The sequence below is a fragment of the Anabrus simplex genome, chromosome 7 (genome assembly GCF_040414725.1).
Source record: "Anabrus simplex isolate iqAnaSimp1 chromosome 7, ASM4041472v1, whole genome shotgun sequence".
NCBI classification, from domain to species: domain Eukaryota; kingdom Metazoa; phylum Arthropoda; class Insecta; order Orthoptera; family Tettigoniidae; genus Anabrus; species Anabrus simplex.
Window position 1 is genome coordinate 95,780,411 of NC_090271.1, and position 23,009 is coordinate 95,803,419.

At 38.4% G+C, this 23,009-nt stretch overlaps 1 protein-coding gene across 5 annotated transcripts in view; it reads left to right on the forward strand.

Moving 5' to 3' along the window:
* Positions 1–788: 788 nt before the first annotated feature.
* The window catches only part of LOC136876931 (endoplasmic reticulum-Golgi intermediate compartment protein 2), a 76,452-nt gene continuing 54,231 nt past the window's right edge, over positions 789–23,009 (forward strand). Inside the window, exons 1-2 of one of the 5 annotated variants that reach the window (XM_067150693.2) lie at positions 789–809; positions 1,450–1,586. In XM_067150693.2, the coding sequence (XP_067006794.1) occupies positions 1,478–1,586 (109 nt within the window). In that variant the 5' untranslated portion in view covers positions 789–809; positions 1,450–1,477. Of the gene's footprint in view, positions 810–867; positions 1,044–1,067; positions 1,121–1,160; positions 1,369–1,449; positions 1,587–23,009 lie in introns of those variants that run through there. The other 4 variants (XM_067150688.2, XM_067150691.2, XM_067150692.2 and 1 more) reach the window with 4 other exon arrangements.

Consider the following 23,009-nt stretch of genomic DNA (forward strand, 5'->3'; position numbering starts at 1 on the left):
CACAACCATTTGTACATAAAAAGTCCTGTTGCATCTATGAGTGACCATTTAGTGTCTTTGTTGCGTGATTTTCCTCACTTAAGTTGTCCTGAAATCGGACGTTCATAGTTGAGTGAAGTTACTTGCGAGTGTGGTATTCCTGTATTCTTAAATAACGTAGCCACATAAATAATAGAGGTCTTTGAAAGATTTGAACGCAAAAACGCGAAACACCTAAACAGAAAAATGTGTGAAATTTTTTAAATTCTACAGTATTTACTACCTACAGTTAACATTATTTTGTACGGTTTTTCCGCTGCGGAGGGGTACGTTCTTCACTGAATTTCTTTATTAAGGTGTAAAGTGTGATTCAAATATAATTGGCTGATTGGCTTTATATTTGAACAGAAATATACAAAACACTTAACGTGTGCTGTAATGAACAATCGTGTTTTAATGCCAGCGAAACAGCGCTCGGTGGTAAAAATGGGAACTAGGCCCATATCGCTCATATAGCTGTATTGGGAAGGCGTATTAGCGCAGTCATAGTAGAGGGCGATGCCGAGACACAAGTCTGAAATACAGCCTGTTGTACTTTTGTCGTATCTCACCTTCACCCCCATGAGATACACGGCCAAGAGCGTTGCCGCAACCAAGACCGACTACAATATTGCCGCAACATATCTATTTAAGCAGCGCCAAGAGCCGGTCTTGATTGCACCCGCACCGTCTAAAGACCATCGATCTTGGTCGATCACGTCGATTATCACTAACAACATGTAGGTCGTGTGTACCAACCTCGGAAGAAAGATACCAAATTATTAGGTACTGTAAGTATCACAATATCGCACAAATCGTTTAGCGAAATTATGACTTCTTATCATCCATGATAAAATGTAACATTATGAGAAGAGTAAACATCCAGAATCTGTTATCATCCTTGGAATTTTATGGTCTAGTTAAAAATGATCATACTAAAGAATTAGACGAGTAATTCTCGTAAGAGTGGACAAGCTGAATTAAAATGATGATCCGGCGAAGTAGATGACGTTTATGAATTTCAGGTATGCGTTTTGAAGACACTTATGATCCTGGAAAATATGATTCTTCGTGTAGTATTGAATAAGGAAGTGTATGGAACGTAATTGATTGATTGTTATTAACCATGACCTTTAGCGTTTTCGGCCAATGCTTTTATGTCATCTTGTTTAGCCCGGCTTTATTGACACGCTCTTACATATTTCATATTACTCACCTTTTACTGTTCCTTCAAATTTGGCATATTGGACAAGGCTGTTCATTCTACCTTGTATTCTTTAGACAGTGTAGTAATGGAAACAAGTAATTCCGAATTTGATCATAACGGAATATACAGTTTCCTCTGTTAAGGTGCACTTGTAGTGATATAATTCTGTGTGGAATAAAAAGGAAGTTTCATTAATTAGTAATACAGGCTGTGTGCCTTTCTAGGTGAGGGTAATGCTGTGATTGAGATACCATGATTCGACACAGAGGGAAAAGAATTTCGCTCAAGACTGTTAAGGAATTGGATGCATTTCCGAAAGTTCCAGAATCATACGTGGAAACTTCACCTGTTGGAGGCACCTGTAAGTATCAGTTGGTAAACTTCACTACAAGACCTTACATTTTATTGAGCCCTATTGCCATAACAGAAAATAACTGGTCTCGTATTTTCACGAGGATGTCACTTTCTTTTCGGGGGGTCCGTCAAGGAAGTTGCTTTGTTCAATCTACATGGTGAATGTTATGAAAATAGATAAAGGTGTCTCTGTTCTAAAAAATGTAGCATTAAATACCCTTTTTTCTTTCCTTTGCTTCAAATCTGCACCTTTTCCGTTTGCACTAAAATACCGTGGTTGCTTAAATCTAATATATATCAATCCCGGAGACATCAATTTGCTCTTGGCATAAATATAGTAAGAATGTCAGTAACAACAGATGCCACTATGCAGCGCACGCAAAGCCACGGCTTGAGTGTCCTTAGTTTGTTGCTAACTTTTTCAAAACGGTATTTCTCTTAGTAACACATGTTTAGAGAAAGTGAACAATTACCTTACAGTTGACATATAATTTAGTAAAAGTAAATACGGGTCTTCATCCCGAGTTGCTGCAGCTCTTTCCGGGCAAATGCAGAATAGAGGTGAGTTGCATGTACATTTTGAGCCATGTGCCAGTCCTACTGCCAATCCTACATTTCTGACTACCAGAAATTGAACCTAGGCCTCCGAGGACGGCAGTTAATAGTGCTAACCGTTACAATACTGAGGTCATGCAGTTGGAGGTGTTAAAGTTTTACTACCTGGCGTTATTTGTCCTTACTTGATGGCCTGTGTGATTATTATTATTATTATTATTATTATTATTTAGTCATGCGTAAAATGAAATGGCGTATGGCTTTTAGTGCCGGGAGTGTCCGAGAACATGTTTGACTCGTGTTTTAATGCAGTAATTCAAGGAAGACTGGGCGAGTTGGCCGTGCAGTTAGGGGTGCACAGCTGTGCTTCTGGGAGAGAGTGGGTTCGAACTTACTGAAAAAGTGATCAGTTAGGCAGATTGAGCAGTGCTTCGTGAGGTTTCACCTCGGACTTTGCATCTTTTCCTTGGTTCATGGTTAAAACCCCATTTCTTCTTGGGGCTTAAATGCAGTACCTCACTTCAAGGGTTGGATCCCCAGTTTTTTGGGGGTTGATCCCCTCATTTCGAGGATTCCACCCAATCTTTTCTTGGTGCCTAGGTTCGAGGATAGAATCCCCATTTCTCTTTGGGTTAATTCCCTCACTTCGAAGTTCCCAACTTCACTTTAGGGCATTTCTCTTCATTTGAGGACCGTTCTAACTCCCCTCTACCACTCAGAATCTTTGTTCAGAATGTACCCGTACTGGCTGCATTACCCTGTCACCTCGATTTCCACCACAGCTGTTGCTTATCACACAACTCTAATGTCCACTTGCACCAACCCTTCACATTACGCTTGGTATCTCCCAGAGGCACCGGCTCTGCAACATGACAGCTCGCGGGTGCAATACAAATGCACCTCATCACAGCTTCCCCATGAAGCAGAGCCTGCTGCATGTCGGTCGGGGATTTTCTGGTGGCACCAGCCTTGGCCATCTCTAAAGTTGAACATCAACCTAGGGCAGATGAACGCCCTCCTGCCATTCCAGTGTCCTCTGCTGTATCTGAACTCCCAATATTGGGAACACGTCGCCCTGTCTCAAACACCTGTACTCTTCAGTTAACTCCAGAAGGCACTCTACCTCCTCTTAAACCCCACAACCGAGTTACACTCATCGTCCAAGATCTTCACTACACTTCTGTGTTAAAATTTGAGGAGGGAGGAGGTGGCTGACATCCGACCGAAGGCTTTCCAGATGAAGAACAGTTCTGGGCCCACTTATATTCTTGCAACGACCTTGACAGAGTTCTCGTGAGTGGGGTTGCAATTCATCGCCACCATCACAAGGTGGAAGCCTCTCATGCAACTGAACCACAGCCTATTTGCTGTGAGTGCTGCTTGTCTTACAATAGACATACAACATCCCACTGCAATTCTTAACATCTCGTATGCGGTCACTGCACCCAGCACCACCACACCTGTAAATGCCCTAACATATCCTAGCCTCCTTGGTGCAATACCGAGAGACAGACCAGAACTCGTAGCGCCTATGCGTAGCATCGACAAACCCACTAGATCGTAATCTATTAGCTTCATGTCCCATATTGATAATTCCAATGATCACAACTATGTGTGTGTATGTTACACAGCACGCTCCCAACAAATATAGAAGTGACAAACTAGAGACAACAAGAAAATAATCCGTTACAGCACAATTCTCCAATAGATCACAAATATGAAGGAAGGAACATTTTCACCATCCTACTTCAGATAATGAGGCATTAAATTTAGACATTTTGACCTTGAGCAGATCACATGAAGATTTAAAACCCATTTTGCCCCTTCAAAACACAAAATATCCATTTCGACAGTCAGTGCCAGCTAGTTTGTCAAAAAATAGTTTGAGTATATTATCCCTGCATCTTTGTGCATTAATTGTGCCGTGAAAAAAGATAGGTCCTATAATTCTATATCCATTCACTGTGCACCATACTCAGATCTGTTCATCATGTAGAGAGAGGAATTTTGTATATGCAATGGGGGTTTTCTGTACTCCAGTATCTGTTATTCTGCATCGAAATATATCCGTGTAAATGGAACCATGCTTCGTCAGAGAAAATATTAAGGGTGGATCAGTTATTTCATCATGAGCATTTTACAGCATCCAATTACAAAAACGTACCCACTTATCATGATTTCTTGGATGCAGTTCATGTACTACAGTTACCTTGTATGGTTTCTATTTTAACATTTTCGTAGCCCGCCATGTTGAACTCTTCGAAATCCCGGGCTTCTTGTCCGAGTCGTCTTAGAGATTTTGTATCCCCCTGTGGGTGGGGGTGGTAGAATAACACCCACGGTATCCCCTGCTTGTCGTAAGAGGCGACTAAAAGGGGCCCAGGGGCTCTGAACTTTGGAGAATGGGTTGGCGACCACGGGGCCCTTAGCTGAGTCCTGGCATTGCTTCCACTTGTGCTAGGCTCCTCACTTTCATCTATCCTATCCGACCTCTCTTGGTCAACTCTTGTTCTTTAACGACCCCGACGCTATTAGGTTTGCGAGGGCTAGGGAGTCTTTCATTTTCACGTCCTTCGTAGCCCTTGTCTTCCTTTGGCCGATACCTTTATTTTTTGAAGCTTCGGACCCCTTCCATTTTTTTTCTCTCTGATTAGTGTTATATAGAGGATGGTTGCCCAGTTGTACTTCCTCTTAAAACAATAATTACCTCCACCCCCCCACTTAGAGATTTTGTAGGTGTACCGTATCTAATCTTTCTGCGATTTCATTTACTTTTTCCTCGTTAAGTACACGTTTTTTAACACTTCACTTCTTATCGAGTAAAGAACCAGTTCCTCTCAGTTTGTTTATTTCCACATGGTTTGTCTTTGTAGAGGGCATACGCCTTGAAATTGTGCTACAAATCGCCTAACAACTTCCCTGCAAGACTCTGTTTTCACATAATTATAGTACATAAATACCCTTTCCTCTACCGTGTACACATCTGGAGGCATTTGAAAATTATACACTGAAATAACACTTTACAACTCCAGAACAGTTAGAGCGACAAATCAACATTTAATACACGTTCTAAGCCCGGACCTGAAGTGCGAAGTGCGGGCATTCCTGTGCTGTCGCTGCGCTGTACAACGGGAAGTGATGAGTCAACGGGAGGCAGATAAGCTGGGCATGCCTGCCAGCCAACTGATGAGAGAAATTCACTCTACTAATTTCACTGAAAAAATTACATTCCTAATCATCATTACTTTCTAAAAGGGGTTATATATCGGTCACATCCAGTCGTTTACCACTTTCAGACCTGAAAGAAAACTGGCGGTGCGAATTTTTGTTTATACGTCAAAAACTGACTAAAACGCTCTTAAATACTTATATTTTTAGTTTATTCTACAAAATGAAAATTAACATCTGAGAAAAGCACCCATGCAATTGTGCGTGTCAGGACTTTATTCACTACTTACAAAAAAAGAAAAATTATCTCAGTGCATGTGAATATAGCCTACATATGTAGGCCCTACATGGTCAGATATTCTATTTTACAGTGTTGAACAATTAAAATCTTTGTTCAAACACAAGTATACATTATATTTTCTACACTGAGGATGAGTTTTGCTTTTACAGCCCTTTTGGTGGTAGCACCTTTTCATCAGACCTGAAAGAAAACTGGAGGTGTGAATTTATGTTTGTACATTAAAAATTTACTAAAATGCTATCAAATACACGTGTTTACAGTTTATTTTACAAAATAAGAACTATCGTCTGAAAAACAGCACCCACACAATTGTGCGTGTTAGGACTTAATTCACTACTAACAAAAAAGAAAAAGAAAAAATTTAGCTCAGCACATGTGAATATACACATGTATATGTTCAGATGTTCTATTTTTCTATTTTACAGTGTGGAACGATTTAAAACAATTAAATTCTTATACATTACATTTCTCACATAGACTACAAATTCTACTTTCACAGTGCTTTTTGTGGAAAGCACCTAGCACTCCCGCATGCATTGCCTGTAGGAAAACCTAGCTCGCACAATTGTACATATCAACATTCAAAACCTCATGATATTACGTATGATGTTATAGGCCTAAGTTCACAATTTTACGTTTGCTAAACAATTTACACACTTCATAGATTACATTCTGATATTCAGTGAAGCTTCTAGATTAATATGAATGCACTAAATAAATATTTACTTTAGGCTTTATTGCTTCCTGCCACTTTTCAATGAACTGCATTTTTAAACTCTTCTTCCTGCCCCCTGGTGGCCAAGCGCTAAATAAAAACAACTGAAATTCATGCTACGTGTCCCACACAATCACTGTAGTCCGGTCTAGCGCCAAGAAAACGTCAAATAAGCTCAGATATAAAAAAAATACGAACCCGTACAATTGTACGTACACGTCTGAAAGGGTTAATGGCAGCCATCTTGTTTACAGGCAAATCTCAAAGTCTAGAGAGAGCCCACTTCAAACTAATAATATCAGGCACACTATTGATGTATATTAGCAAAGAGCATTAACAATGGGGAGAAAGAGTTCCTACACAAATCACAAATGCAGCGGAACAATTCCGTGGTCCGGCATTTGGTCCACCAAAACAAAGCACAGAATGGTTCTGCGGCTTGGGCCCAATGCATTAATAAAAAATTTGTTGTAGTAAGAATATCAGCAATGTTTATTCATCCATAGTCTGCGCCAGCATTAACACATTTTTAACATAGGTCTACGAACCTATCCCCGAAACACCTGTAAAGGAACGGAGATCTGTTGTACAAATTTTGATGCACGTTTGCAGTTTTGTTTGATGTCATGTAATATTGTATTTGATGGACACACTGTATTTGGCCATACTTTTCACACATATGCTTTCATATGTGAATTAGTAGATGCAAAACATTTATATTGCACATATCTTGCATGTTTACCATTCAGAGTTGTTACTAGTAAGAAGGAATGCAACACATCACTCTTCATCCTTTCTTAATTAGTAATCCATATTGCTTCCTCTCAGGTTTTGCTTTCACCCTGTATTTAGACTCCTGTTCCATGTTTGCGACGAATGTCGTAAGTGACTGCAAATGTCAGTCAGTCGGATCCAATGTGGTGCATTCTCTCAGACTCACAATTACAAAGAATGGGTACCGTCCATCTAATCAGTACTTTATTATGTCTTGTTACTATGCAGTACCGGTTTCGACCTTCACAGAGGTCATCCTCAGCTGGTCATGAGATATAATGTTAACTTAACATATAATTTAAAAAAATTACTAAATCTAATGAAGAATGTCACATGATATGAGTGATAATATTAAAATATACAATGATATTATGTGTCCTCTGGTTTGAAAAACAAGCGTCAATATTTTTTGACATGTATATGTTACTTAAAATTCTGGTTACTGTTTGTGAGTAGCAGATAATTTCTTAAAATACAATTTCTACACTTAAAATGTTTATAGCATTCTTGAGGGCACTTTAGAGTTTAATTCATGTTGGTAAATCGTTGCATACATTCATGGGTAAATTTGTACCAAGCATTCTAGAATATTCCAAGATATGGATGTGATAAAAACTAGTAATACATAGTACATTAAAATACGATATTCTGTAACATAAAATGTTCACAGTATTCTTGCGGTACACTTTAGAGTTGTATTAATGTTGGTAAAGCATTGTATATGTTCACAGGTATGTTTCTACCAAGCATTCTAGAATGTTCAATGATGTGAATTGTTTATCTTGTGCGTTCATACAGTTGAGAATGTTGGATGATTTACATCGAAATATTGTGGTGTGACACAATTACAAAGAATGGGTACCGTCCACCTAATCAATACTTTATTATGTCTTGTTACTATGCACTACCAGTTTTGACCTTCACAGAGATCATCCTCAGCTGGACATGAGATCTAAAGTTAATTTAACATATAATTAAAAAAACATTACTAACATTTACCAACATGAATTAAACTCCAAAGTGTACCTCAAGAATGCTATTAACATTTTAAGTGTAGAAATTGTATTTTAACAAATTATCTGCTACTCATGAACAGTTATACTTATAGCAGATACAAATGAGCTGATGTGAATGGAAGGGTATCGCACAATAATATTAGCAGTAACCCAGTTTGTTAATTTCTTCCGCTTACTTTGGTCTTCAAGGTGGCACGTAATCTCTATTATCTTCGAACATTCGAACTAGGCTATTCTTTGTAGCATTTTGGACCCACTACATGGCCACATTTACCATCCAGCAATGTATGAACGCACAAGATAAACAGGTGTTTGACATGCTGCTGTGCTGTGTATTCAAGTGTGTGTGAGTAAAAGACTGTGTCAAGTGGGAAACGCGAACTTGAGTGAACTTGTAAATAACTGTAAATAGTACTAGTTGATTAAATTTAGTCAATAGTAAAATGCAGTACATTTCCTTGTAGTAATTTTAGTTTTAACGACCTTGAAAATGCAATACAATTACCTAGAGGTAATTACAAATGAAGAATTATGAATGTGAGCATTGGAAGAACATCTCGAAAATGAAGTAAAAAGAGGGAAATGGAATTGGATAGGAGTCGTACTCTGGAAAGAAGGCAGTGCCATTGAGAAACAAGTGCAATGATATTTCCTTAGCACTTTTTTGATGGTACCTAAAGTTAACATATACACAGGAAAACATACTAATGAAAGAAAAGCAACAGTTATTATATTAGTCAGGTCAAGAGCAATCCTGCTACCGTATATGACAGTAGATGATATTACCTGCGACTGTCTGGCAGAGGGTCAGGCGGCCAATACCAAACCTCACAAACTGTGGGAGAACCAATGGCTAAAGGCGGAGGAGTTCTTCCTTAGGAGCCCTGATGAAGCCTTTGTGTAGGAAATGACATATAAATTCATCAAAGTGCTGCTGGCTTGTGGCTGAGGGAGATAAATTGACAGAAAACCCTCTGCAGTGTTAAAATTACCGGACAAGGCAACTCTTCAAGCTGGTCACGACATAAGGATGGCCAACAATCTGAAGCTCATTGGAGGTGCAGGAAGAGAGAGACATTACCGAAGAAACAGCTCAAAATTGGAACCCTCAGCATTCTCACTCTCACTAACAAATATGAAGAACTCGTAGACTTTATGGACAGGCGCAAGCTTCAGATATTGGGGTTGAGTGAGACAAAATGTAAAGGTTGTGGAAAAAAATATCTGAGAAATGGATACATGTTATATTGGAGTGGGAACTTGAGTGAATCCAAAAATGGAGTTGGTCTCATCCTTCACAGAGATTTAGATGTACAGACAGATGTCACCTATGTGAATGATAGGCTCGTCCAGATGAGATTACAAGATGAAAATGTGCATCACACTTTATTTCAAGTATATGCCCTTCAAACAAGATGTACCACAGTGAGAAAGAAGAATTCCTTATCGAACTTCAAGAACAATTAATGGGGAGAACACCATAAATGTGGGTGATCAGCGGCTCCAGTCATTCCGGGGTAAGCATGTTTTCTTTTCTCAAATGTTAAATTAATATGTAAATTCATTTGTTCGGAGTTTACCTTAGACCCTGGTTTTCACCGTTTTGGTTTTGTAATGCCTTAGTTTGTAGCTAGGCATATCCTTGTTTTGGAGGCAATTTCTTTTGTTAACCTTTTGTGTAAATGTAAATTTTAATTTTTCCATTCGAGTTGCCTCCAGTAATTCCGTGTCAATTTAGTGTACACTTGTTGAGCTATGCGTCCCTCGCTGATGTGTATTAGGAGAGGACTGCACCTCTAAAGGCCTCTGCGCTAAATTTAAATTTCCGTTGTTTTCTTTCCTTGTAAACTCTTTTCGATTTGCCTTGTAAGATGTTTGTAATTATGTCATATTCCCTGTTAAATTTTCCTTGTAAATTTCATCGTCGAAGTTACGCTCACCTTTTTGAAATATAATTTTAATATTGTGTAGATATTTAATTTTCTGAAGAACCACCCATAGGAACCTCATGGTTCTATTTAACCTTTTCTTAATTGATAATGTTATCCTTTTGATTGGTGTTTTATACCTTGTTAAAATTCTGTATGTTGAATAAACTAGACCAAAGGGGTTCTCACATTTCTTTCCCTACAGCGTCACGTAAGATCTCGTCCTCTGTAGGGTTTCTCGGCCTGCTTCCCATTCATCCTTTCTCTAGTTGTCATGTTGGTAACCCTGCGTAGCCATGTGTTGTTGAATTTTAAAATATTTTTCCTGGTGTATCATCGGCTGACGTTATTCATTCAGGTTTGTTATTTTTTTTGGATTATTACATCATTACTTGTTTTATATGTACCTTGTATTATGTGCACTCTTCTGTAAACTGGGGGGGTGACAAATATTTAAGTCTGCCAAAACTTTTTTCAAGAACATTGCCTTTTCAGTAGCTTGACATAATGAGATTAATTCTGCTTCTGCAATGCTTAACGCCACAACACTTTGCTTTTTACATTTCCAAACTACTGTGTTATTAAATACCTTAAATACACATCCTAAAGTTGACTTACGGTCAAAGTCTCTAGCAAAGTCTGCATCTGCATAACCAGTTAACACATCACAGTTGTTTGATTTACATTGTGTCTGTTTTATGTCCAGAGTTCCTTTTACATATCTAAGTACTCTTTGTAATGCTAACCATAGCTCATCAGATGGCTTGTTTTGAAATCTACTTAGATAGGACATTGCAAAAGCTAAGTCAGGTCTTGAACCATTTGTTGCATACATAATTGAACCAATACATGACCTACATAATTTTTCCTTATCAGGAGTAATTGCTCAATCTTCACTGATTCTAAAAGTATTGTCCATAGGTGTTCTAGATGGGTCGAAACTAGTTCCATGTAATTTTAAAATATTGTGAATATATTTTGTATTGAATAGGTGGAAACCTTTACTGTGTTGTTACTCATATGTTATATTAAATCTGTGCAAGACGCTCATCAAATAGTTTGTTTGATCAATGTACAGACAGTTGTTAACATTTTCAATGCACATACCTAGGTATTTAAGTTTATTGGATCCTAGATCTTTCATCTTAAAATTCAGGCTTAAGAAGTTTTTTTTTTTTTTTTGTTAATTTCTACCAAATCATTACAAAAAATTAACAAATCGTCCACATAAACCAACACATACAATTTATCATTGATGTACAAACAATAATCATTCTCTGACCTATGAAACCCATACTCTTCCATTTTCTCCCTCAATTTTTCATACCAATATTTTGGTGATTTAGAGTGTCCATATAGTAGCCCGCCGGGTGGCCATGATCGTTAAGGCACTGAAGTCTAAATGGTCTAACACCGAGGTTAGCTGGTTCGAGTCCCATTGGTCAAACAAACTTTCACCATCAGAATGTTGGCCGGCGGGGTAGGGAAGGTGGTGGTATACAATTTCTAATCACTAGATTGCGTGCAGACTGGTGATTCGTCCGTCGGATGGGGGGCGTTAAGCCTTGAGGAGACCCCTTGGTGCTATTCGACAGAAGTAGGCTTTGTGCTGGCACCGGGTTTCACCCTCTCCCTACTATCATATATCATGTCATTCATTTCATCTCATTAACTCCTTTGATGAGGTTGACGTCAGGAAGGGCATCCGGTCATAAAAACCCGCCAGGACAGATTCATCTCACCTCATACCCGACCCCGTAGGGAAACGGGACAAGGGTTGGGCAAACAACAACAGAGTCCATATTGTGACTTTTTCAATTTGAGTACAGAACCAGACTGAACTTCCACAAATGGTGGGGGTTTCAAAAAGACATTTTCCTTGATCTCTCCATACAAGAAAGTACTTTTTACATTCATTTGATGAATTTCCAAATTATTTTGAACTGAAACTGATAACAATATTCTTAAAGTTTCTAATTTTGCAACAGTTGAATAAGTATCCTCATTTATGTTACTGTGTAAATAAACCACATGCAACTAATCTTGCTTTGTACACCATTAAACCATTAAACATTTGGTTTCTTTAATTCTACCCATGTATCATTTTCTGAGAGTGAATGTAGCTCTTCCTCAGTAGCTCTTTCCCATTGTAATATACCTCTACAAAACTTAACATCACTGTAACTTGATGGGACATCTACCTCTGACTGAACAAATAATGCAAATAGAATCTATTATTCTGCTTCTTCAACCACATTATCCACATCTGTGACATAATCATCATGCCATACTGTTTTCCGCCTGAATCTTTTTGATCTGAACTACTTGCATTGCCTTAACCTCATTCTCAATACTGACTGTAACTGATTGAACATTAACATTTTGAGGTTGAGACTGGACTGATACAGTTACTACATTCTTGTTCCGTAATTTATGTTCATGAAAAATCACCTTCCGACCTAGAACATCTTTCTCTTTTTAGCATCCCATAATTTCCAACTTCGTGCTGGAGCATAGCCTACCATAACTAGCTTTTCACTTTTTGGTTTTAGGTTTCTCCTGAACTGTTTAGGCACATGCTTAAAAGCAATACTACCAAAAACTCAAAGGTTACATAAATTGGGTTTTCTACCTTCTCATACTTCATTAGGAGTTTTGTTACAAGAAACAGTTGGACTTCTATTTGTTAACCCGCGAGTGGTCGCTAGCCGAAATGTAACGTGAGTGGTCGCGCGTGAGACTTTTTCTCACATTAAAATAAATATGACATTTTTCACAATTTTGTGGGGGCTTAAGGCTGAAATTTACTACTGATATGAAACACAAGTTCTATCTTATTTATATTAGTTAAATGAAATGAAATGCCGTGTGGCTTTTAGTGCCGGGAGTGTCAGAGGACAAATTCGGCTCGCCAGATGCAGGTCTTACAAGTTGTGCTTATTGTCAATGTTTTTCTTTTCAGTTCTTTATTTATACAGCTGAAGAGGACCACTAAGTGGTTGAAACATGTCCTGTAAGTTTTAATTTTATTCAATTTTGCCTGAGGCATTAATAAAGTATCGATTAGGTGGTTATTTATACTTACTTCTAGATGCAGGTCTTTCGATTTGACACTCGTAGGCGACCTGCGTGTCGTGATGAGAATGAAATGATGATGAAGACGACACCTACACCCAGCCCCCGCGCCAGCGAAATTAACCAATTAAGGTTAAAATTCCCGACCCTGCCGGGAATCGAACCCGGGACCCCTGTGACCAAAGGCCAGCACGCTAACCATTTAGCCATGGAGCCGGACATATTTTAGATAAAAATGAAATGATTAGCTCTTTATTAAAGACACAAATTACTACTTAAAATAACATATCCAAAATACATAAAAATAACTTCCGTCCTGAAGTTGTAAAAAATAAAATCTCACATGCATTATATCTAGTAATATTTACATACAAAGCAAGGTTTCTGAACACAATAACATTTTCAGAAACAAGGAGTGCTCATAATACAAATACTAATGCGTACAACAGGAGTAAGTTTCCCGCTCCACTTCAACATAACACCAACGTCATTAGTTGCGCGATGAGAGAAACTCTCATGCAGCATGCATGGACACATATGAACCTTTGTTCTGACTAGGGGAGGGAGTGCTTACCCTTCAAATGTGAATCGCTCTACTCACGACAGTTATAAACTCAGCTAGAAGAGGGAACAGTCACCTCCCTTTCATCACTGTGAAGTAATATCACAATAAAAAATAATGTGAAAGAAAATCTCATATAGCGACCACTCGCGGGTTAAATAAGTTGAACAATAAATTGCTTCTCCCCAAATTTCTTTGGGTAACTCAGATTCAATCAATAAAGTTCTAGCCTTTTCTACCAAGGTTCTATTCATTCTTTCTGACACTGGATTCATTTCTGGATTGTATGGAACTGTATATTCTAGCTTTATATCCTTACTTCTGCAAAAACTTTTCATATTATTACTAATATATTCACCACCGTTGTCTGCTCGTAAGTTTTAACAAGTTTTTAGGGAAATGATTTGTTGCATAATTATAATATTCAACAAATTTGTCATATACTTCATGCCTATTTCTCAATAGATATATCGCAGTAAAATGTGTAAAGTCATCAGTAAATGTTACAAAATATTCATATGCATCCCATGTTAAAGGTTTAATTGGATCACACACATCAGTATGAACAAGTTCTAATGGCTTACTTGACTTTCCCTTTTACTACTAAATGGTTGTCTAGTTATCTTTCTAAGAATGCAATTCTCACAACTGTAATTTTTAAATCTAACATCTCATATTTTACTTAATCCATTAACTAGATCTTTCTTTGCTAAAGTACTTATACTTTTGTAATTCAAGTGACCTAACCTTCTATGCCACAACTCTTAATTCTTCATTAGGTTTACGATTCTTCAAAGAATTACCATAGCTAGCATTAGACTTTTCAACTTTCATCTTAACTGTGTACAGTGAACCATCTTTCTGTCCTGAATATTAATCTATTATTCAAGAAAGCTTTGACACTACTCCTAGGAAATATCACTTTGCAGCCAACCTGCTACAACTTTGAAACTGACAATAGATTTTTCTGAGTTCTGGTACATAAAATATCCATTTTCAATAGTACAAGGAACAATTGTTCCATTTGCATACATATTATCATTAATATTCCTTATACCAATTGCCTCAATGTTTATGCAATTTTTGGCTACACATCTTCTTTGGAAGTCTTAATTTCACATAGGTATCAAAAACATATAATTCAGACACAAAATGATCAGAACAACCTGATCCACACACCAAACAAGATCACTATTAGTATTAATTTGCTTATTTTCCTCTACATTACACACAATGTTATCAGAGTTACATGAATTTAAACTTTGCCCTGACTCACTTTCACTTTGAACTTCATTTTCATCTTCTGCTTAAAATGTCACTTTGCCATCTTCTTCAGTGTTGAACTTATTTCCCCGGCTGTCCGTTTTCTATGAACTATTTCCACGAGCTGTAGAAACTGGAGTATGAGAATGTGTTCAACCATGTCCTCTTGACCTTGAAGATCCTCTTCCTCTGTCTGGAGTGAACTTTCCTCTTCCTCTGTAGAAGATTCTAGATGAAGAATTGGAATGTTCTTTACACTGATATTGTTTATGACCTGGTTTACCACATCGAAAGCAGAGAAAAATATGATCACTTCTGGTAACAGAATTTTGAAGTTTGTTCTGTTTGTCTTCTCCTAACAGATAATTTTTCACAAAATCTAATGTTAAGTCTGGTTGAGTTTTAAGAGCTGTCACCACTGAATCATAACTACAAGGCATTGAAACAAACAAATAGCTTATTTTGTGATCCTCTGATAGGCCCTAACTCACTATCAGTGTCTTTCAGTTGTGAGAAATAGTCCTCCAATTTCATAATATGTTCTGCTAATGATCTACAGTCCAACCATGATATGTAATTTCATTCAACAGTCTCCTCAAATATAAATGACTTCTTGCCCCTTTACTTTTAAAATTACCTTCTAAACTCTTGAACATTGCATAAGCTGAATTATGCTGTTTCAGAAAATTGAGATGACTATCACTTACACTAGCAGTGGGTAACGCCTGGGCTTTTGCTTCCTTACCAGCATTTTCAGTTTTTGTAGCAAAATCAGCAACTTTGATAGCTTCTAACACTTGAGCTTGACGTAATACACTCTTAATTTTAAACGTCCAGTTCTCAAAATCTGCACCCAAAAACTGCTGAATGTGATACATTTCATTAGTCGCCATTGTCTCTGGTTAACCTTCACTAACCAAGCTCGATAGCTGCAGTCACTTAAGTGCGGCCAGTATCCAGTATTCGGGAGATAGTAGGTTCGAACCCCACTGTCGGCAGCCTTGAAGATGGTTTTCCGTGGTTTCCCATTTTCACACTAGGCAAATGCTGGGGCTGTACCTTAATTAAGGCCATGGCCGCTTCCTTCCCACTCCTAGCCCTTTCCTGTCCCATCGTCGCTATAAGACCTATCTGTGTCAGTGCGATGTAAAACAACTAGCAAAAAAATAACCTTCACTATTTATGCAAGCACACCAAAAAACAACTCACTGGAACTTTCTGGAACCTTGTAGCTCCATTGATCTTCTGGACACTTCTGGAACACACGAGGTGGACTGTCGACCTGGGTCACTGGGCCCATAACCTTGTTGGTGAACTAACTATCGGGTTATGTGAGGAGTAACATAACCACAATACCACTTGTTAGTTAAAAGATTGGTTTATTCAACATTACAACATCACAAGCCATACTACATCTCTGTACACATTCACTTTGCTAGTACTCAGCTTACTACATCTTTCCTCATGTACAAATGCCATCCAACTGCTACACATTTCCAACTAGTACATCCCACGACTGACATACATTGATATAGGGACACACCTGATTGACTCCAAAGAGTCTATCCATAATCGCAGAGTAAAAGCTACTATCACAGAATACACAATATGAGGGAACATTGAACCCTATCAGTAAAAAGTAAAAGAAGTGAAAATGGAAACAACCTTGCACTGGAAACAAATGATGGTAGTTTGATAAGAACAGAGGAAGGGATCAGAGATGAAATGGAGAAGTACTTCACAATGTTGTTAAATGGAGACAGACACACCACCTGTAGAATAGATGAAATCCAGAAAAACCAAACCCCATTAACATGGCTTGAAGTCGAAACGGCTCTAAAGAACATGTGAAACAGGAAGTCCTCGGGCTTCGATGATCTCACCTCATATATGATAAAGGCTAAAGATATAAGATTAGCAGGCTTAAATTGGCTAAATAGAGTACTCTCAGTGAAACAAAATCCGAGAAGATTGGAGAAAAGGAATAATCATCCCATTGTTTAGAAAGGGCAACAGACAGTAACATGGAAACTGTAGGGGCATAACGTTATCACACACCTTCAAGCTATTGGAAAAGATCATTGAAATGAGAATTAGAAAGATAGTGGAACCTGTGCTTGAGGAAGAACAATATGCGCTCAAGAAAGATGGAAGTACTATTGTTCTCATTTTCGCCATGAGAATGCTTACAGAAAAGTACTGGGAACATGGAAAGAATCTTGTGCTTACATTTTTGGACATTGAATAGACCTATGATAGTGTCCTTCGGAACAAGCTCTGGGAATGCGTAAAAGACCTCAAGGTGCCAAAGAATCTGACTGACAAAATGGAGATGCTATACCAGAATTGCTACGGCTGTGTTCAGATAGGCAATGGAAGATTAAAATGGTTTGTGACGAAGAGAGTTGTCCAACAAGGAAGTGTGCCATATCTTCCCTCTTGTTCGTAATAGTAATGGACAAGATCATAACGTCTATCAAGAAAATGGACAGCAGACCAAATGCCCTGGTATTTGCTAATGATGTGCTGTTAAGGGGAGAAACAGAAACTGAAGTACAGAAAAGACTGACTGAGTGGAACAGTATGTTCATTAAATTTGAGATGAAGATAAGCAAAACAAAGCTGTAAAAATGACCATCCACAGGAAAGGAACAAACTCAAACTTCTTTTTGGAAGGAGAAAAACTAGAATCAGTTTCTCACTTCAAATACCTCACAAGCACAATCTCCAAAGACAACACTGTCAAGCAGGAAATACTCAGCAGGACATAGAAAGCATCAAACTTTTACAATCAAATCAGAAATCTACTCTGGGACTGCTAAATACCACCAAAAACAAAAGCAACCCTTTACCACACCTACTTTGTACTGATTCTCACATATGGTTTAAAGGCATGTACTCTGCTAAACAGTGACAACGGTACAGCAGAATTCAGGCAACAGAAATGAGATTCATTAGAACAATGAATCAAGCTACTTGAAAGAACAGAATTAGGAATGAAATAAACAGGAAGGTAGCTAACAGTGAGGTCCGTATTACCAGTGTAATAAAGAAGTGTAGACTTCAGTGAGATGGGCACATTATGAGAATGAAGAGCGAAAGATCTGTCAGAAAATACTTCGACCATACCGGCCAAGGAAAAAAGAGCAAGGGGAAAGGAAAAAAACTGTGGATAGAGTGAAATCAGATGTGGAGGAGAGAGGTCTCAAATGGGAAGATATCCTTAAACAGAAGATGTATGCAGACAGGAAGAGATGGCAAGTGCTTGTACACCACACCCGGGAAACTGGAGTTGGAAAATGATTATGATGATAATAATAATAATAATAATAATAATAATTATAATTATATTATAATATAATAATTATAATAATAATTTTTTTTTTGCTACTTGCTTTACGTTGCACCGACACAGATAGGTCTTATGGCGACGATGGGACAAGGAAGGGCAAGGAGTGGGAAGGAAGCGGCCGTGGCTTTAATTAAGGTACAACCCCAGCATTTGCCTGGTGTGAAAATGGGAAACCACGCAAAACCATTTTCAGGACTGCCGATAGTGGGGTTCGAACCTACTATCTCCCGAATACTGGATACTGGCCGCACTTAAGCGACTGCAGCTGTCGAGCTCGGTATTATTATTATTATTATTATTATTATTATTATTATTATTATTATTATTATTATTATTATATATTGTGTGTATAGGCTGGTAAACAAAAAAAAAGTTTTTGTCATCACCAGCAACAAAGCTTGAAACAAAACTTTGAACAATATTCATTGCTTCTATAGCGTTGGCAACGTAGACACCAATGTTTGCTCCATTTCATCCTCTCTATCATCAGTTTCCTCTTGCAGCTTCTCAGACGTATGCTGATCCAGGATTTTGTCAGTCGCCATATGCTGACAAATCACAACACTGTCATCATATTCTGTTTAATCGGCGAAGGCTATGTTGCCCTCATCCCCCACTACCTCATTTCGTTCACCTGCTTCGGAAGATATGACGTGTTGGTAGGATGTGCTGCATATGAGTCAGCATACAAAAGGAATACTGCAGCTGTTACCCAGACTTTAGGATTTGAAGTGTACATGCTTGGAAATGTCTGCTCATTTTTTAACCAGTGTAGACTTTTTGCTTTTCCTTTTATTGGAGGAACCAACTTTATGTTTCATTTTCATTGCAACACAGGACTCTCAATCTCTCTTTATACAACCTTCCACTGTGACATGTCTTGCCCTTAAATGCCAAGGTTTGGCAGGTAGAAGGTAAAAAAATAGCCTTTCTTGAGGAGTGATTGCTGTATAGCAGTGTAGTATCTCTCTGTATTTCTATTGTGTCCGGGTGGATGTTAGAGACCTAGCTGCTGTGCTAAATGAACCGCCTGGCTCAAACCACAGTTCTAGGTTGTGAGATATTAGACACATGGGTTTGCTTAATCCACTTCTGTAATGCACTTTCCAGCTTGAGAAACTGGCTCTTAATACACTCTATTTTGTGCCACTTGATTCTTCTTTGCAAACAATTCCTTACAGTGTATGGTGTTCATTATGGATGGAGGAATGTTCAGTTTTCATGCAGTAGGCCTATCCACATGCTTCATGCAAGGATTGGGGTCATCTTCTTGAATGAACTTCAGATTTTCATAATTGGTTATCTGTCACATTTTCTTTTTCTCCATAATTAAAACACACTTTGTAAATATTGTTACGAAGACACTGAATGAACACAACATGTGTTGACTGAAACAGTCGCATGCTGCTCTCTGTAGGCACTCTTAATGAGGGAGAGAGAGAGCAATAGAAAGAAAAGGCATTACTTTCAGTTCTTGATTGGCCCTAGAATTTTATACCGTACAAGATGTAATTCAGTTTTATATTTTGTCATTGATCTGGGTAAAATAATGTTTAGTGCAACAGTGCTATAAGAATTGATTCTCTTCTTAGATGGAAAGGGAAAACATGTTAATGAGGACATGTTAACATGTATTTTATGTATAAATAAATAAATAAATAAATAAATAAATAAATAAATAAATAAATATTCAACAGTTGCATGAATTTAAAAACAATAGGACTAGGACTGACAAAAATAATCATGTTAAGTGGGGAAACATGCTAACAGAGAATGTACTAACAAGATTCCACAGCACTTGATTGAAAACTCCAGGGTGTTGGGAAAAGAGGAAAGCCTAAACACTCGTGGAAACTTTCCATAGAGGATGAGAGTGTACAACAGGGAAAGAGCTGGAAAGATCTGAAGTGGTTTGTGAGCAATTGAACAAGATGGCACAATTTCGTGGATGCCATTTGTTTCAGTAGGAGCCATAAAAGAAAAATAATAATAATAATAATAATAATAATAATAATAATATAATGCTATTTGCTTTACGTCCCGCTAACTACTTTTTCGGTCTTTGGAGACGCCAAGGTGCTATAATTTAGTCCCGCAGGAGTTCTTTTACGTGCCAGAAAATCTACCGACACGAGGCTGACGTATTTGAGTACCTTCAAATACCACCGGACTGAGCCAGGATCGAACCTGCCAAGTTGGGGTCAGAAGGCCAGCGCCTCAACCGTCTGAGCCACTCAGCCCAGCTAAAAGAAAAGTCATTGTTGCCATGTAAGTGCCACATCTTGTACAAGGAGTTTTAAAAAAAATGGAACGCGTAGTAATCTGTAGAGATTTCACTGCTAATGAAATGTTATGCTGAATCGTATTGGTGTAATTGATGAAATCTGGGCATTGCACAAAACTGATCTTAAAGGAGCATTTCAGGTACAAAATTATTTACCCTTAAATGATGCAGGAATTAATTTTGTAGTGCACATATTTTTTGTTCGTTTCTCCATTGTTTCTGTGACGAGTGATAAGCATTTGAAGTCAGAAAGTAGTTTTGCATTACTTCATTAAAGGTAACCTCTATCTGAGCCTGTAACTAACCAGTGTGCTGCAGCACCAATGCAGTAACATGTCCTAGGTAAGCCAACCTACTCATAACCTAACTCTTGTAAAACTTTCAATTATGTTTAATATATTTTAATCGTCTTTTATTAAATAAGTACGACTATACCCTGTAAATATGTATTGCACATTTGTATAACCTCAAATACGTATTATTAATATATTTAAATTATATTTTATTAAATGTTAAGTATGACCAAATCTGTAAATACAAGGTAGATTTTAATAAAACCGACGAACTGCATGGACTGATTCCTGACTGGAAATGGAGGAAAAAATGTCCTATGATCATGTGTCCGGAAATGGATGGTGTGCGTGCAACGACAACGAATAGTCCCGGAACACAGTGCATAGCTGAATCGCATCTGCGTCACAGCAGATGTTGCAAGTGATAAAAATCATTGTTGTCCGTATTGAAGATACTGAATGTAGGATGCTAAATGGTTTATTTTGTCACCTATTCAATACATATAAATTTTACATTTAGGAATTTATTCGTAATTCCGCTTGAGACATGTTTCGCCCTTCCCTTGAGGAGATAATTTTGATTGATGGTGCCCTCAATGAAGGGCGAAACATGTCTCAAGCGGAATTAAGAATAAATTCCTAAATGTAAAATTTATATGTATTGAATAGGTGACAAAATAAACCATTTAGCATCCTACATCACAGCAGATGTTCAAAGTGGCCTCCATGGACTGCAATGCACATGTTCAGACGTTGTATCATGGATTGCCTCACTCTTTCGCACGTTCCGGCCTCTTGCCGAATAGCGTCACAGGCGTCGTGAACATGCTGTTGAAGGGTCTGCACTTCAGGAACTGGTTCGGCATACACAACGCTCTTCAGATGTCCCCAGAGGTAAAAATCCAGGGTGTTTAAGTCCGATGATTTAGAAGGCCATGCAACAGGGCCTCCACGTCCTATCCAGCACTTGGGGAAGATGTTGTTGAGGTGTTGGAGAACTGTAATGCGGAAGTGGGTTGGTGCTCCATCATGCAGAAACCACATAACCTGTCTTATTGCCAAAGGCACATTCTCAAGCAATCCAGGTAGAGTATTCTGCAGGAAGTCCAGGTACATTCCTCCGTTGAGGCGTTGTGGAATAATAACTAGTCCAAGTATGTGGTCGCCAAGAATTCCTGCCCAAACATCGATGTTGAATCGATGCTGGTGAGACGCTCCAACCATTCCCTGGAGATTTTCTGTAGCCCAGAGATGAAGATTATGCAGATTGACGATGCCATTTGTGGTAAAGGTTGCTTCATCGGTAAAGAGGACTGTCGACAGAAATCCCATAACTGTGATGGCCTGGTGCAAAAACCATTGACAAAATCCTTCCCGTAGAGGGTATCCTGATAATCCTTGCACTCGTTGCAGGTGATTGGGATAATAGCAGTTGTCATGCAGATACACATAATCGTAGTCTGGCTTACATCATGTTGGCTGGCCACTTGCCTGGAGCTTGTACTAGGGTTCGTCTTAATGTCCTGTAGAACCTGTTCCTCCAGATCTGGTGTACGCACGGTCCGCCGCCTTCCTGCACGTTTGTCTGTCTGAAAGGACCCATGGTCACCCAAACGCCCAAAAAGGGCTTGAAACGTGTGATATGGTTGGTGTCTGTGAGGGTACTTTTATTGGTATAGCCGTGCTGCCTCTCGACCGTTTCCATTGACTTGGCCGTACACAAACAGCATCTCGGCTTGTTCCCGACATGAATACCGGACCATTCTGCTTCCGACAGTACTCTGCTTCAATCACACTATCTGCAACAGAAGAAACACTGCAAGTAGTCAGAGAAAATTTCATTTGTCAGTGCCACCTACCGTCGCAACGATGCATTTCCGGACACATGTTCATAGAACATTTTTTCCTCCATTTCCAGTCAGGAATAAGTTTCTGCAGTTCATCGGTTTTATTAAAGTTCACCCTGTATGAATTGTATATTTGTATAACCTCAAAATCTGTGTAGGCAAAAACTGTAGAAAACTCTGTAATATTAGTATATTGGGTATAATCCATTATCATTTTGTTACATATTGAGGTTTCTGGAAACTCACGGTAATGATTTATTATCCAGATACATGTGAAAACATTAGGAATTTCGTATA